The 16,160-nt window shown below is 40.1% G+C and overlaps 1 protein-coding gene across 2 annotated transcripts in view; it reads left to right on the plus strand.

Moving 5' to 3' along the window:
• The window catches only part of TUSC3 (tumor suppressor candidate 3), a 110,230-nt gene that overhangs the window by 77,910 nt on the left and 16,160 nt on the right, over positions 1 to 16,160 (plus strand). Inside the window, exon 7 of one of the 2 annotated variants that reach the window (XM_059685553.1) lies at positions 15,923 to 15,986. The exons of the other annotated variant lie outside the window; for it this stretch is intronic. Within the exon in view, the coding sequence (XP_059541536.1) occupies positions 15,923 to 15,986 (64 nt within the window). The remainder of the gene's footprint in view (positions 1 to 15,922; positions 15,987 to 16,160) is intronic. 2 annotated transcript variants of the gene reach the window in all.

Here is a 16,160-nt window from a genome sequence, read left to right on the forward strand (position 1 = left end):
CATTCCGGTCAAGGGCATGTACCTGGGTTGCGGGTGCATCCCCAGTGGGGGATGTGCAGGAGGCAGCTGGTCGATGTTTCTCTCTCATCGATGTTTCTGGCTCTCTGTCTCTCTCCCTTCCTCTCTGTAAAAAATCAATAAAATAAATATTAAAAAAAAAAGAATCTGGAAAGATATCTGGGCAATGGGGGTCACACCTAAGGAGCCAGGAGTCCTAACTCCATCCCCAGGTATTAGTGCTGGGAAGAGGAGTCCCCATAACTACAGGCTGTGAAAACCAGCAGAGATTGCATCCAAGTGGGACAAGAACTACTGGATTTCCAAGCATTTCTCTTGAGGAGCCGAGCCAGACTCGTTCACATACTCACTCACTCACTCTGGGCTCCAGGGAGGGAGCAGCAGCTTAAGATCACCAGGGACGCACAGCAAGGAACTGAATTTATTGGCGTCAGGGTGAAAGCTGGAGGAGGAGCAGGGTCGGGATGGCTCTCTGGGGATAGGCACCATTGCTTTTTTGTTGAGCCCTTATCTCACCCAGCCCTCAGCTGCAGATGGGCATCAAATCATTAACCCAGCTAACAGTGTTCACCCAACCCTGGTGATTCCCTGAGAATCCACCTCACCCAACCAGCAGGCCTGGCCTGAGCGTTTTCCAGGACCCCTCCTGCCTCAGCTCACGCTGTGGACTTTTCTGCAATACCTCATACAGGTCTGGAAACCTCAGACTACCAGGGGTTTGCGTCAGTGGGCTCTGTACATCGTGCTAAGTGGCCCTAAGCCCAGCACAAGGGGCAACCAGTCTCGGTTCACATTGTAGTTCCCATCAGGTGGCCATCTGAGCTGACCTAAGCTGTGACCAGCGTTAGCCTGAACATAACTACAAATAAACAATCATAAACACAGCTCAAGAAGCAGTTGGCCTCAGTTAACGATGTGGGTCCCACTAAAGCAAGCATGTCAAACTGGCAGCTGGCAGGTATTAAGTCCGACACTAGTGGGAGCATGGTCTCTCCCGAGCACCTCCAAGGCCAGCACAAGTGGCAACCAGCAGCACATCACTTGGTAGTTCCCAGTAGGTGGCCTCCAAGCTGGGCACAATTGACAGCCTGCACTGGAACCCCTCCTCAGTCTCCAGAACCAACATACTTGGTGGCTGCTTCAGACCAGAGCACCACTCAACCAACTCCACAAATAATACACCCGAAGGGTGAACTCACCTGCCACCGGAGCCCTGCTAAAGTAACTCCAGTGGGGTTAGCCCCACTAACAGCTTTCCCCTATAGACACACCCATCCCTCACAGCCAGCCAGCCTGATGTCAGTTCCTCCCACTGACATGCCCAAAACAACCAAGGCTCAAGTACAACAGCAGGGCACTACAAAATCCATTGAAGTATCCTATTTACAAGTAACCATCTTTGGAGTCTCTTCCTTCTATTGCAACCTACAGTAACTTCACCTTTTATATTTCCCTTGAACACATAGCTAAATTCATAGACAACATTATAACCTTTATTAAATATCATGCAGTTTAGTACCTATTAATTATGATGTTTAATTCTATAGCACTTCTCAGTAAAAAGGATCGTAGTAGTATTTTACAAAGGAGGCAACTCCAGCACAGACTCAAATCTTGGTCTACGAAATCTGGAGCATTCACCATAGTGGCCTCTTTGTACTTGGCCTTTGTGATTAGATGGCTTTTCATGCACATAGGCTGTTTCTCATTGAGAAGAAACACCATGTTTTATATTTACCTGTTTTTCTCATTGTATGGAGTGCAGTATCTCCTCTTCTTAAGTACCAAATAGATATTTCTTGGATTTATTTATTGGTTGTTGGACTGATTGATTCAAAGGCATTTGACTTATATTGCCAAGGGATTTGACTGGCCTAGAGGCAATTTTAAATTTTCAAAGGTTTGTGAGCAGCAGACTGACAAGAGCTTTTAGAAGATTTAGCTAGAATAGGCAGGGATTTCCAAGTGGAAACTTAGATCATTAGAAGAACGGTTGTGTTATTGACAGTAGCATGGAAGCCCGACAAAGATAAGTTAGTTGTTATGGGGAATATTGACATTTAAAAGAATTTGATTTTATAGTGTTAGTGCCATTCATGTAGGATATTTCAGTAGAAATATGCAAGTAGTAGTTACCCTACAAGATGTGAAAACATGCCCCTGGTTGGGAATAGGTCTTTGCTACAGAAGAGCTGTTGACTATAAAAGTATGAATCTTCCAAAGGAGAAAATGTACAGAAATAATAGAACTTTCACAGACAAATGAGGTAAGATATTTTCTTTATAATTAAAGTATATGCTACTTTATGGTGACCTCTTTTCTTTAATAAACCTAAATGTAACTGATTATGCAGATTTTACTTAAACTCATGTACCCCCCATTGAATGTAAGTGTTCTAGATTTGTAGTAGTATAAATACTGCAATATATATTTACTATGAATTTGGACCTTACCTAAATTTTTACTACAAATTCTGTTACCTATAAAGTTAATGCCCTTTTGCATAAAACACACAGGAAACGAAAAATACTGTTCTTCCTTCACAATATATCCAGGATTCAATAACTTCTTGCCACCTGCCATGAACATACTTCAAACTACCAACACCGTCTGTCTGGATTATTGTAGTAACCTCTTTTTGCTTCTATCCTTGCTCCACCATAACCTATTCTCAACATAGATCACGCTACTCTTCTGCTCAGAACCTTCCTATTATGGTTTCTCATGTGACTCAGTGAAATCTAAGTCTTCACCAATATGTTTGCTGAAAACATTTCAACCTTAAGGACTTTGCGTTGGTCCTTATTCCCACTGCCTTGTCTGTACTCCCCCAAAAATCAGTGTGTCTACCTAATGTCCTTAGTGTACAATGTATTTTACATTATACATATATATATATATATATATATATTATATATATTATATATCCATATATTCATTTATTTTTTTTCTCTCTGCCCTCACTCCACACACACACACACCCACACCGGCACACACACAAAGCCAGAGATATTTGCTTTGTTCACTTTTATTTCAAGGCTCTATACAGGTAACCTCTCACATTAGATGTTCAATGAATATTTGTGGAAGAAATAAATATAAGAATACCAATAAAGCTAACACTTACTGTAGGCTTACTTCATGGCATGCCTTTCTAAAAGCTTTGTACTGTTATAACAGCCTGATCTCACAGATGAGGAAACTGAGCCATCAGTTGGTTAAGTGATGTGCCCACTTCCACACAGCTAGAATTCAACCCTAGAGGCCTGGCTTGGAGCCAGAGTCCTCAACCATTAGAGCGCGGTGCTTTTGTTGAAGATGACAGCTGTGTTTGGGTTATAAGCTGTTATAGTAGAACCAGAAGTTGTGTATCAGCCTATTACATATAAAATAGTTCTCATATACCTGGATTCACATGGGTGGTATACTGATGAAATATAATGATGAATGTTGTTCATTTGTAGCCTTGAAATAGTAAGCTGAAAGAAGTAGAAAATTACCCCCAAGAACTTGATGTCATATTTGGAAGATTAGCAGGTTCAGCCAGTAACATCCATCATTAGTTAAACCCATTCTCAAGGCCTGCAAAGCCATGGTACTGTCAGCTGTGCTATATGGGTCTAATATCTGAATCCTGATCAGTGTCATTTTTATTTCTGGGACAGGTTTCATTTATCGTGCCATTGCACTACATTTCACACTGGATGTCAGGATGAAGCCTCTGATCAGATGTCAGAGACTTAGAGGCAGTGATTTTCCACACTGCTCTGCAGGATGCGGTGGTCTGGACATGCGGGGAAGTGCATGATTCTGGGCTTGCAAAGCAGTGGCATTAGGTGAACTTTAGAGAAAGTGTCATTTTTAGCACAATATAAGAGAAGTGTTAAGGATGTAAACTAAAGCTGTCTGAAGAACTGGACTGGAAACACTGTTGTAGCAGACAGTCCAGTGTGCTGCAATGGGACTCAGACTCAGCAATATTGTGCTCAACTTGCAATCGATGTCAATGATTTGAATAAGTACAAAGTACAAATAATGATCAGAAGATGATCTAGCATATGCTAAAAGGTTTATTATGAAGAATTAATGGCCTGGCCACCTAGGGTATTTGTCATCTATGTGAATATGCCTACATATACAGAATTACCAAAGCATTTACTGAGAATTGGCAATGTGAACTTCCATTTTTATAGCTATAACAAAAAAGGAAGAAAAATGTTAGAGACTAAGCTTTGAAAGAAACAGAGTGGTTCTTGTTTATTTTTAGTGTCAATGCATTTCATAGAGTTTGCTTGATAAGATCTTTTTATCACCTAATAGTCCTATAAATAACAAAAACTATCTGTACCAGGCACATGAATTACAGAGGTAAATAGCTTTCCAGGGGAAATAATTCAAATATTGGCAAAGCTGGATTAGGGCACAAAGAAATTATGTTCCTAATGTATTTCTAGATAAGTCATAGATGCAAAAACTGGGTGATATGAAATGAGTGATTTTATTTGTAACAGAATGATATAACTTTTATGCTGCATTAGTTTTTTGTTGTCATTGTTCTTGCATTTTGGATTTAAATTTATAATAATGACAGAATATGAATCTTCCTTGATTTTTTTTTTCTTTCTGGAAATTAAAAGAGGGGAAAAAAACCCTCATACATTTTGATTATATTATCCTTTTTATATATACCTGATGTGACAGTTAGCAAAGCTTTAAAGCATTATAGATTTACATATTCAGTATCTCTCACATTAAAACCTATTCAGTTGGATGTTAAAAATGTTGTAGAATATAACAAACAGCTTTTCATTTTGATATTATTACTTTAGTTACAAAAGAAAATTCTGTGGAGAGCAATTATACAACACGTTTCAAGTTTTCTTTTGTTACTGAATGAAACAAAATCGATAAAGTCTAGAAATCTGTTGTCAACAAAATATTACTAAATTACCTCGAAGGTGAAGCATGGGGCCTTTTAAATGTTTGCTGTAGACTTGGAAGAAACTTAGTCTAATTATGTTGTCATATTTTTATTCTCTTAGCATTTTGAAGGTGCAGTCGGCACGAGAAGCTCTCTCATTCGCCATATTATCACTTTTGTGCTTCTTCAAATGGTGTCTGTGACTAGTGTCTGGGCCTTGAGGGGGTTTTCTGGTACCCTGCAAGTGTTCCAGCCCGCACTCTGTTCTCACTGGGCTTTTAGGTAGGGACAACTATATTGAACTATTTCAGCGAATTCTGCTTAAGATTTCTCTAGTACTGATGGGAGGTTTTGATGTTGTCTATTTTGTTGTTACTTCCCCCCCCCCCCCGCCTTAAAATACATGGACCACCAGTCTACAGCCACTGTAACTCAGGTAAAGCTCATGGGAGAGATCTCTCTCCTTTATGATCAGGACTGACAACACTTTGGGGAGAAGGGCTTGAATAAGACCAAGCATACCTACCTCGGCTGGAGCCACGCTGTCCAAACACTGCCCTGCTCCATGTCACTGGTCAGGAGCTACCAGCCGTTTGGGTCTCGCATTTCCAATAGCTCAGCGTCTGCCTCTGTAACTTCACCATGGGTCTTGCAGTATTCTATAGAACCGCCCCTTACTGGACAGGAGGGTTGAAATTGGAGTTCTCAAACATATGCTGTGATGCCAGCTGCTGTCCCCGCTGATAGCATCTTGTACTTTCTTCTGTTGTTTGAGCCTAATTTGCAGGCAGCGCTTTTCATAGGCCTGCAACCATGGAGCTCTAAGCTACTACACCTGGAATAGGAAGTCATCAGGTTTTTTTTTGTTTGTTTGTTTTTTGTTTTTTGTTTTTTTTTAAGTTTTGCTAGTAAGATGCTTTCTCTGAATATGGAACAATTCTTTTATTGTTAAAAACACTTCTTATTAGAAATACTAGGGGCCCGGTGCACGAAATTCGTGCACTGGGTGTGGGGCGGGGGGGAGTGTCCCTCAGCCCAGCCTGCCCCCTCTCACATACTGGGAGCCCTCAGGCGTTGACCCCCATCACTCTCCAATCGCAGGATCGGCCCCTTGCCCAGGCCTGACGCCTCTGGCCTAGGCGTCCGGCCCGGGCAGCTGGGACCCACAGCTGCAGCGGCCCCGCGATCGTGGGCTTCGCTTTAGGCCCAGGCAAGGGGCCCCTAGCTCCTGGGACTGCCAGCTTCGACCGTGCCCAGCTCCCATCGCTGGCTCCACCCCTACTTCCTGCTATCACTGGCCAGGGCGGAAAAGGCACCTGCTTTCCCTTTTGCCTCCCTGCATTGTGCCTACATATGCAAATTAACCGCCATCTTGTTGGCAGTTAACTGCCAATCTTAGTTGGCAGTTAATTTGCATATAGCCCTGATTAGCCAATGAAAAGGGTATCGTCGTACGCCAATTACCATTTTTCTCTTTTATTAGTGTAGATATTTTTCTCTGGATATGTAGCCTTTCTAACAGCTGTTAAAGAATTACACATTCCCTCTCCCCATACTGCCTCTTGTAAAATGTAGGTAGATAGAAATGGCTTTCAGCTCTAAATAGGGTAAATTTCTGGTCCTGCCACAGACCTACTGTATGAGAATCTCCAAAGATGGAGTCTAAGAATCTGTTGTTGTTTTTTAAACAAACACCCCATTTTTGAGTGGTCAACCTTTTAATGCTCAAGTGGGATAAGTCAAATTGAAGAGTATGGCTGGGGTAGGTAAGGGTACCTCACTCCACATTTCAGGGTCTTATTGCTGACAGCTGACAGACAAAATATCCTGAGTGGCAAGCGATCCGATTTATCAGTGTTTTCACGAAGACCTGTGTCATGTGTACTGTAATCATTTTCTTGTTCAAGCCAAATATTTAATGAGGTACTTAGGAACTTCAAGCATGAGGTACATATAGCCTCTGGGAAATCAAACATAGTGGCAGTCTTTGCCACGTAGATGTAGGTAATACCTATTCATATCTCTTCTTTCAGGCAAACCCAGAAGGCCTGGCCCAGCTGTTGTCTGATATCTTGTCACTTCTGCCACTGGTGTAGAGGCCTAGCAAGGAATAGTGCCGACTCTGAGGAGCTGATGCAGGTTGATGAATGAAAAGACCCATAAGGAAAGGGCTGGAAATGTATGACTAACAAGAAATAGAGGAATCTTTTATTAGAATGTCAGAGTGACAAGTACCTTGGTATTTCCACTTGTTTTGTTCAGGAGCAGCATGACCCAGGATACCTCCTTTTGCCATCAGCTCAACAGAAGCCTTCTCCACTCTTTTTTTTGGTTTGTTTTATCAGTATATATATGTGTGTGTGTGTGTGTGTGTGTGTATGTATATATATGTGTACATACATATATACACACACACACACGTATTTCATAGTTGGAGTTACAATCTATACTACTTTAGTTTTTGGCTTAAATCTAATCCAGCTTTGATTCTTTGGAGCACTTTCACTTGGCTCTGAAATATGTTTATTCTAGTTTTGTTTCTTTATTGTTTAAAGTATTACATAGGTCTCCTTTTTCCCCCAATTGACACCCCCCCCCCTCCACTCCCGCTCCCCAGGACAAGCCCCCACTGCCCCAGTGTCTGTGTCCATTGGTTATGCTAATATGCATGCATAGAAGTCCTTTGGTTGATCTCTTACCACCACCCCACCTGCCTTCCCTCTGAGGTTGGATGGTCTATTCAGTGTTTCTTTGTCTCTGAATCTATTTTTGTTCATCAGTATATGTTGTTCATTATATTCCACAAATGAGTGAGATCATGTGATATTTATCTTTCTCTCACTGGCTTATTTTGCTTAGCATAATGATCTGTAGGTCCATCCATCCTGTTCAGATGGTAAGAGTTCCTTTTTTATAGCAGTACTAGGGGCCTGGTGCACGAAATTCGTGCACTGGGTGTGTGTGTGGGAGGGAGTGTCCCTCAGCCCAGCCTGCCCCCTCTCACATACTGGGAGCCCTCAGGCGTTGACCCCAGCCCAGGCCTGACGCCTCTGACAGAGGCGTCAGGCCTGGGCTGGGGGCAGAACCAATGATGGGGGGAAATGAGGGTCCCCTGCTGGGTGGGAGAGCGGGTTGGGGGCGAGTCGCCCTGCCGGCCCACGTGATCGGGTCCCGGGCGACCACCGGCACTCACACCCCCAACCCGCTCTCCCGGGTTGAGGGCGTGAGTGCAGGCAGACGCCGCAGCCGCCCCGCCGGCTCGTGTGCGGGTTTGCCGGCCGGATCGGGTCCCGGGCGACCACTGGCACTCACGCCCCCTACCCGCTCTCGCGGGTTGGCGGTGTGAGTGTGGGCGGACGCCGCAGCCGCCTCGCCGGCCCGCGTCCAGGTCTACCGGCGGGATCAGGTCTCGGGCGACTGCTGGCACTCACACCCCCAACCCGCTCTCTGATGGCGCTGTACCATCCTGCCTGCAATATGCAAATTAGCCACCATCATTTTTGGCGGTTAACTGCCATCTTAGTTGGCAGTTAATTTGCATATCTCACTGATTAGCTAATGAAAAAGGTATCGGTCGTACGCCAATTACCATTTTTCTCTTTTCTTAGTATAGGATAGTATTCCATTGTGTAGATGTACCACAGTTTTTTAATCCACTCATCTGCTGGTGGGCATGTAGGCTGTTTCCAAATCTTAGCTGTGGTAAATTGTGCTGCTATGGACATAGAGGTGCATAAACCCTTTCTGATTTGTGTTTCTGGTTTCTTGGGATATATTCCTAGAAGTGGGATTACTGGGTGGAATGGGAGGAAAAAATGGAATAATGACACTTTAGTTCCGAGTCTGCTTTCTGCACTAAGGTACCCAGAACACTAAAATAAAATCGTCTCTATTCTCTCCTTTTAAGTTTCTTTCTGGGAATACTACTGCCCAGGAAAGGATTCATTTGAACTGTTGAGATATGCTGTCTTATTTAGTGTTAAAATTAATAGAAATACTTAAAGGCATCCTAGGATCTTCCCACTGTATGATGCTTTAATACTGCTTAAGATGGAACCAATCAATTGGGTCTTTATTAAAAACACAATTCAAATGAATCCTTTCCTGGACAGTGGATTTGATCTTGGACTAAGACAAATTGTCATTTACGTAACACCCACAATATCTAATCCTTGTTTTATTCGTTTGCTATTTTGTTGGTGTCAGAAATAATTTTAAAATATTTTACAGCTTTTAAAATGATCAAGATCACTTACATCTCTCTAGGATTGGCGTAAGCACACTTTTTATTTATTTAAAAAACTTATACCAAAGCAAATAGATGCCAATATATATTTTGTCAGTGAATAAGGAAGAAATAAGAACTAATTTGAGTCCTATAATATCATTGTCTTCAAAAGAGTTATTTCCTGGCATATATATATCTATCTCACTGAACAACATGTACTCTGCTTATGGTACTATTTGATTTTACTTGAAAGCCCCTTTAACTACAACAGTCTTTATTAAGGTTTATCAAATGGGTTGGTTGTTTATATCTTGCTTTTGCTCCATAGGTGGTAATGTTAATATTAGCTTGGTATGTCAGGGATTTGAATAAGAAGTTTAAAAACAATTATTCACTGGCAGGAGAATTTAACCCAGGCATATAGAAGATTCTTGGTTAACGATAGTCATAAACCAGAGGACATTACGCTTATCTATGAGTCAAGTGACTAATAGTAATAACATTGACTACTTGTGGGTTTTCAGCCTGATACGAAATTTTTTTTACGTGTATTATCTAAGTCACTTTTCACATTTAGTTTATTCCGTTATTCGGTTGAACAGTTTGAGGCTTAGAGTAATCTTGTTCCAGGTCACACTTGCAGCAGTTCCAGAATAGGCAGGCCCACTCAGACAGTGTGATTAAAATCCATTTTAGTAACTGCTATACGACCCTGTTTTCTTGGTAAAATCAATCTCAGTGTTTTTATTTCATACATTAGGAGACTTAGGCTCCAGTGATTGAACGGACCAAGATTAACGACTAGTTTCTCAAATTGAATGCATAGCGTCAGCACTAGAAACCAGGATCCTGCCTGTCCAGCTCAGTGTGCTCTTCATCACGGCGGCCGCCTTCCCAGGCAGCAGCCCGGTGGGCAGCATGGCCATTCCTATTTTAGAACATTCAGTGCATAAAAGGACTCCTCACTGATGACTCACTGCCCACACACTTAATATTGAAAAAGCAGAACGTAATGGTTTTACCTTCCAAGAATTGAGGAATAAAGGGAATGAGGTTTCTTTTATCTTCTGACATGTACTACATTTTGCTTAATTTCCATTTCCTTTTCTGTTATGTAAAAGGTATTAGGACCATTGTAGTAAACAAAATATACTAATTTATTTTCAAGGAGGTCACTTGAAATTAAGTGTATTTTTCATATATATTATTTATATTATGCTCTGCAAACTTCAAGTCATCTAATATTTCTTCTGTATAAAATTGGCTTTTAAGTAAGTTGTGGTAATGAACTTTCTGATAAAGTATTTATTAATCATTCTTTTATTTGATTCTAATCCATATGCTTTATGAAGTGTTCAGTGTACACAAGTAAAGAACATTTATATTAATGGTTTGTCAAGCCAGTTGTCTCCATGGAAAAATAGATATGTATCTAATATCAAAGGACATGCAAATTTTTTTCTTGATAAGTCATCTGATCTGCAAATGCACTGTGGTTATAAAAGCAAGTTAAATATGTATGTATTTAGGATTAAATTACCATTTTACCAATATCCCCCTTACCTGAATTAGTAAAAAATCAGAGGGAGAAAGAATATAAATAAACATCATGCTCAAGCTATAAAGGAATTTCATTGCTTTACATATTACTTCAAACTGCATGCATCAGTTAAATACAAAATTTTAAGAGCAGCTTAAAATTGTAGACCTCGGTTAAATCTTAATTAGATTAAGCCATTGCAGTAGGTGGCCCCTGAATGAAAGGTAGCTTCCTAAGGTCAATACTTAAGGCCTCTGGGATGTTTATTGCCCTTTTATTCTTGTATTTGCTCGTGGCTTTTAGTATGTGCCAATAATCTCTTTGTTTCACTTTGATAGACAAAATGTGTTCTCACAGTTTGGATGTATATACTTGTTAGAATATAGTATTTTTGAGTTTTTTGTTTGTTTTCTGTTTTTTGTTATGCTGCATCTCCATTGTCTAAATCAGACATAATAATTGCCTGATAGAAATATATTAAATGAATTCTACTTTATTAAATCCTTAAGTCTTTTGAGTATCTGGTCTTAATGTGATTTTGATAACTGAAGAAGATGGACAACAGCCAAATGTTAGTACAGGTTCCTGAGTATCATCTTTAAAAAATACCAGTTTAACACACTATATTCACCAGTTAAAATAAAATGAATTTCTGAATGTCATTTAGGCATCCTTGTCTAATGTTTAGAAAATAGAAATAGCTTGTTTGGAATCGACTTTAAAATGATTTATCCTTGGTTATTTTTCATTACTCACTATAGAAAAACAAACAAACAGGTACTGTGCTGATTATTTAACATGACTTCATCTTACTTGATTTTTAGGATAATATTGTGAGGGACATCTTCCTATTCCTATTAAGGATGAGATCATTGATGCTAAGGAACTTATTCATGATTACACAGCTAGTAGGTAGTGAACTCAGGAGTCTGTGCAAGCCTTTACTCTGTACTGCCGCATGTATACAAGAAATAAGCCACAATTGTTGTAGATTTGTTAGAGTGAAGTAGGCCTTTAAGGACAAAACGTGAATTCTTTTTTAACCTACTGTATTTTTTAATTAGTTAGAAATATGTAAGTTCTCTAGTATTGTGTCTTGAAGCAAAAGAATATATATATATTTAATGATATATTTTTCTCACACATTTGAGAAAGAATTGAAGGGTTCTAGTAGGGTAATGATGGTAATAATAGAATCTGATTAGTTCTATCAGGATTAATCTAACAATTAGACTATAGGGTAGAGGCAGGTAGAACAAAGGAGGCTGCTACAGTGATGTAGGGAAGAGATGACTGCTCGGGCCAGATGGTGAGGCTGGACTAACCCGTGGCTCCTCTGCCAGTGCTCCCTGGAAGTGTAACAGGTGGCTGAATTTGGAATGGATTTTGAACATAGAATTAACATTTTTTTCTCAACGATTGGAAATATGTAAAGGGAGAGAGGAGAGAACAGACAAGAACAATTTCAAAGTTTGGGCCTAAATAACTGGAAAAAGCAAGTTGATATTTCTGGGATTGAAAGGGGGGTGGACATATCAAAAGTTTGTTTTGACCATTTTAGCTTTCGAAGTAGTCTATTAATGAAGACTATTAGATGACCAAGCGGAACTGGATATATATCAGGCCATATGCAAGGCTGAAGGACTGGCCTAGGGGTAGAAATGGAGGAATCACGGCTGTGGAAAGGATCGGTAAAGTCATGGGGCTGGGGGAGGACACCTGGGAAGGCTGACTACAGAGAAAGGGCTTAAGTCTCCGCATCTCTGAGTTACTCCAGAATGTATTGTGCGGATGATGAAAGGGAACAGCCAGAGTGCCTGGGGGAGAGGAGCCAGGAAAGTAGGAGAATCTAGAGTGGCATCTTAGAAGTCAAGGGAAGGAAGTAGTACAAAAAAGTAGAGGGACCCCATGCCGTGGACTTAACAGTTCAAGCCCAGTCAGAATTGGAAGTGGAAGTCTGTTGATGACTTTGACCAGAGAAGATTCTACTACTAAAAAAAGTTTTGAAATCACTCACCTAGAAAATATCTCAAGTTCTTGCTTCTCTAAATTTGTGATTCTAATATAGGCAAACTACCTTCTAGTCATTATATAAATCTAGGTATAATATCCAGTGTTGTTATGTTTAAATATTTAAGTCATACAAATGTTGACTTTAATGATCATTGTTTAATTATGTGATTGCCAGATAAAGCTTTTGTAAAATGTTTCATTTGATTGCCTTCTTGTCTTTTGATATCATTAATTTGTTGTGGAAAAGATATGAACTTTGGAAGTAGACACATGTTTCAGTCCAAATTCTACCAATTACTAGTCAAGTCATGCAATCTTAAGCAACTTAACTTTTCTAAATCCCAGTTTCTTTATTTGGAAGATGACTTGATGATACTTGTTTTATACTAGAGGCCCAGTGCACAAAATTTGTGCACTCGGGGGGGGGGGCATTCCTCAGCCCAGCCTGTGCCGTCTCACAGTCCAGGAGCCCTTGGGGGATGTCAGACAGCCTCAGAGGCGGGAGAGGCTCCTGCCACCACCTGCGCTCGCCAGCCGTGAGTCTGGCTCAGGGCTTCTGCCTGAGCAGCTCTCCCCCTGTGGGAGTGCACTGACCACCAGGGTGCAGCTCCTGCATTAAGTGTCTTTCCCCTGGTGGTCAGTGCATGTCATAGCGACCTGTAGTTTCACCATTTGGCTGATTTGCATATTAGCCTTTTATTATATAGGATGGTTATCCTATATAATAAAAGCCTAATATGCTAAGTGTCCGGTCGGCCATTCAACCAATCAAAGCGTAATATGCTAATGATATGCTAAGGCTGCTCAACCGCTTTCTATGAAGTGCACTGACCACCAAGGGGCAGACAGTCAACTGGTCGACTAGTCGCCATGACATGACAACCAGGGGGCAGGCTCTCCAACTGGTAGTTTAGCTTCCTGCCAGAGTCTGGCTGATTGGGACTGAGCAAGACGGGCCGGACATGCCGTGGAGCCCTCCCATGGTCCTTCCCCAGCTGGCCAACCTCCCATGTCCCTCCCTGGCCCCAATCATGCACCAGTGGGGTCCCTCAGCCTGGCCTGCGCCCGCTTGCAATCTGGGACCTTTCAGGGGATGTCAGAGAGCCGGTTTCAGCCTGATCCCACAGGCCAGACTGAGGGACCCCACTGGTGCATGAATTCATGCACTAGGCCTCTAGTTATGAAGATAAAATGGGATAATATATATGAAGCATCCAGTAAACAACAAGGTAGCATAATGAATAAGAGCTCAGAATCTGAAATCAGAGACCTACATTCAAATCCCAGCATTTACACACACTAGATATGAAAATCTGGGCAAGTTTCTCTTAAACCTCAGTTACCTTATCTATATCATGACTATAATAAAAATGCCTACCCTGTAGGATTAGTAGAATTAAATGAGATAGTGCATGAAAAACTTACATAAAATGAGTGCTAGATAACTGGTAGATATTACTATTAGTAGTATTTGGTACAATTCTACTTAACTGTTATTCTTGCTGTTACAACTAATTAGAATAAAACCTTTGTTCCTTAGTATTGAGGGTCTTATTTTCCAACCAGACATAAATTGCTGTTAGTATTTGTTTTGGTTCATTATTGTCATTCATTACTAATGTTAAAAGTCTTAAATGATTAACTACCTAGTTTGACTTTCAAAACTGTGCTTATCTCCATATAGGGACATTTAAATGGATAGAGTCAGAAGAAAACACATATGGTAGGATTCCTCAGAAGTTATAATGTGAATGCCCAGGAACGGCTCTCTTTTAGCCAGTTTGCTTGAAGCTGTGCTTATACGTCTAAATACCTCTTTGGATGAGGCAGTTGCACTATGAAATATTGAGAATTTTTAGATGGAAGCAAAGACAGTTTAGATCAGAGTATAAAGTATAAAGAACAACTTTTACGTGAAAATACCAAGACAGAATTAAAAAAAAGACTTTATATACTTCAAAGAGATAGTAGGAATCATCTGATTTTGTTCCTAATTTTATAAATGAGGGGCTATTGAATATCTGACACATTTGGTGATGTGTTTAGGGTTAAGGCCAAAAAGGAGTAATTTCTAACTTTTTTGTTTTTAGCCTAAAATAGCCTGCTTTATTCACTTTTTTCTTTTTCTCTCTTTTTAAAAATAATTCTTTATTGTTGAAAGTATTACACATGTCCCCTATTGATCCTCTCCAGCTGCACCTGCCCTCCCGCGCCCCAGGCCTTCAGCACCCTATTGTCTGGGCCCATGGGTTATGCATATATGCATACATGGTCTTTGGTTGATTACCGCCCACCTACCCACCCCTTTTCCCCGCCCTCCCTCTGAGATTCCACACTCTGTTCCAGCGTCCAGAAATACTGTCTCCAGTAAAGCAGAATGCGTCCACCCATACGTGTTGTCAAAATAAAAACAAAGGAAATTTTTGAGAGGACTAAGTGGTTCTTCTCGAATGATACAATTACTCTTCAAATGTGATGTAAAACTGAGGCTATCAATTTTATGCCGTAAGAGGTTTTTTTTTCTCGAATATTTTTTATGAACAGAAAACCTAGACAAGTATTTTTATTTAAAACAACTGCAAAGCAACTAATTTTCATGAGAGATTAACAGCTAAAATGGAGATGTCAGATTTTTTAGAAGCAAAATATCTTAGATGATTTTTGTCAGATTTTCTGTAATCTACTGGATATCAACTAATACAGTTCTTACTAAGTATGAAAAACTGTACATTTCTCAGTGAGCTAAAACAGTTTTAATATTTATATTTTAAAAATCAATTAAAATGTTCTAATGAAATGAGTGCACTAATAAAGCTACCTTATTTTGATAATGTGGAAAAGAGTGATTTAATATTTGATAGGTTATTGTTGACTTATTTTAATGGACTCAGTAAACTTGGTAAACTTACTTGCTCTTATTTGTAACTTTTGCGATTACATTGTGTGTGTTTGTGGTAAACCTTTGAACAAGATATAAGTTCACATTGATATTAAGTTGCTGCCTACAGTTTACAGTAATATCAGCCCCTAACATTTACATCTATTATTTCGAGTTAACAAGTAATTATTTCACTTAAAAAACTCCAAATGGAGCTTATTTAATAGACTTTTCCATTATCTTCATGGTATAAATCTACAATGTACCAAAAAATCCCTAACTCCTCAGATTGTAATATTTGCTTCTTTGTCTTGTTTTTCTAGAGCTACATTCATGGAAGCAGCCAGGCCCAGTTCGTGGCTGAGTCCCACATTATTCTGGTACTGAGTATCCTTTAAAGGACTGATGATTGGAAAAGGAAAACCATGTTCTGTCAAATTAATTCTCTCCTGATAATAAATACCAAGACTTGTAAAAGACATTATATTTTAAATTGGCTATGTCTAATTTTCTGATTTCTATGCTAATTATTTCCTATTATACTTTTGGCTTTTATTCTGA

Source organism: Myotis daubentonii, chromosome 2, assembly GCF_963259705.1.
Source record: "Myotis daubentonii chromosome 2, mMyoDau2.1, whole genome shotgun sequence".
Lineage (NCBI taxonomy): Eukaryota > Metazoa > Chordata > Mammalia > Chiroptera > Vespertilionidae > Myotis > Myotis daubentonii.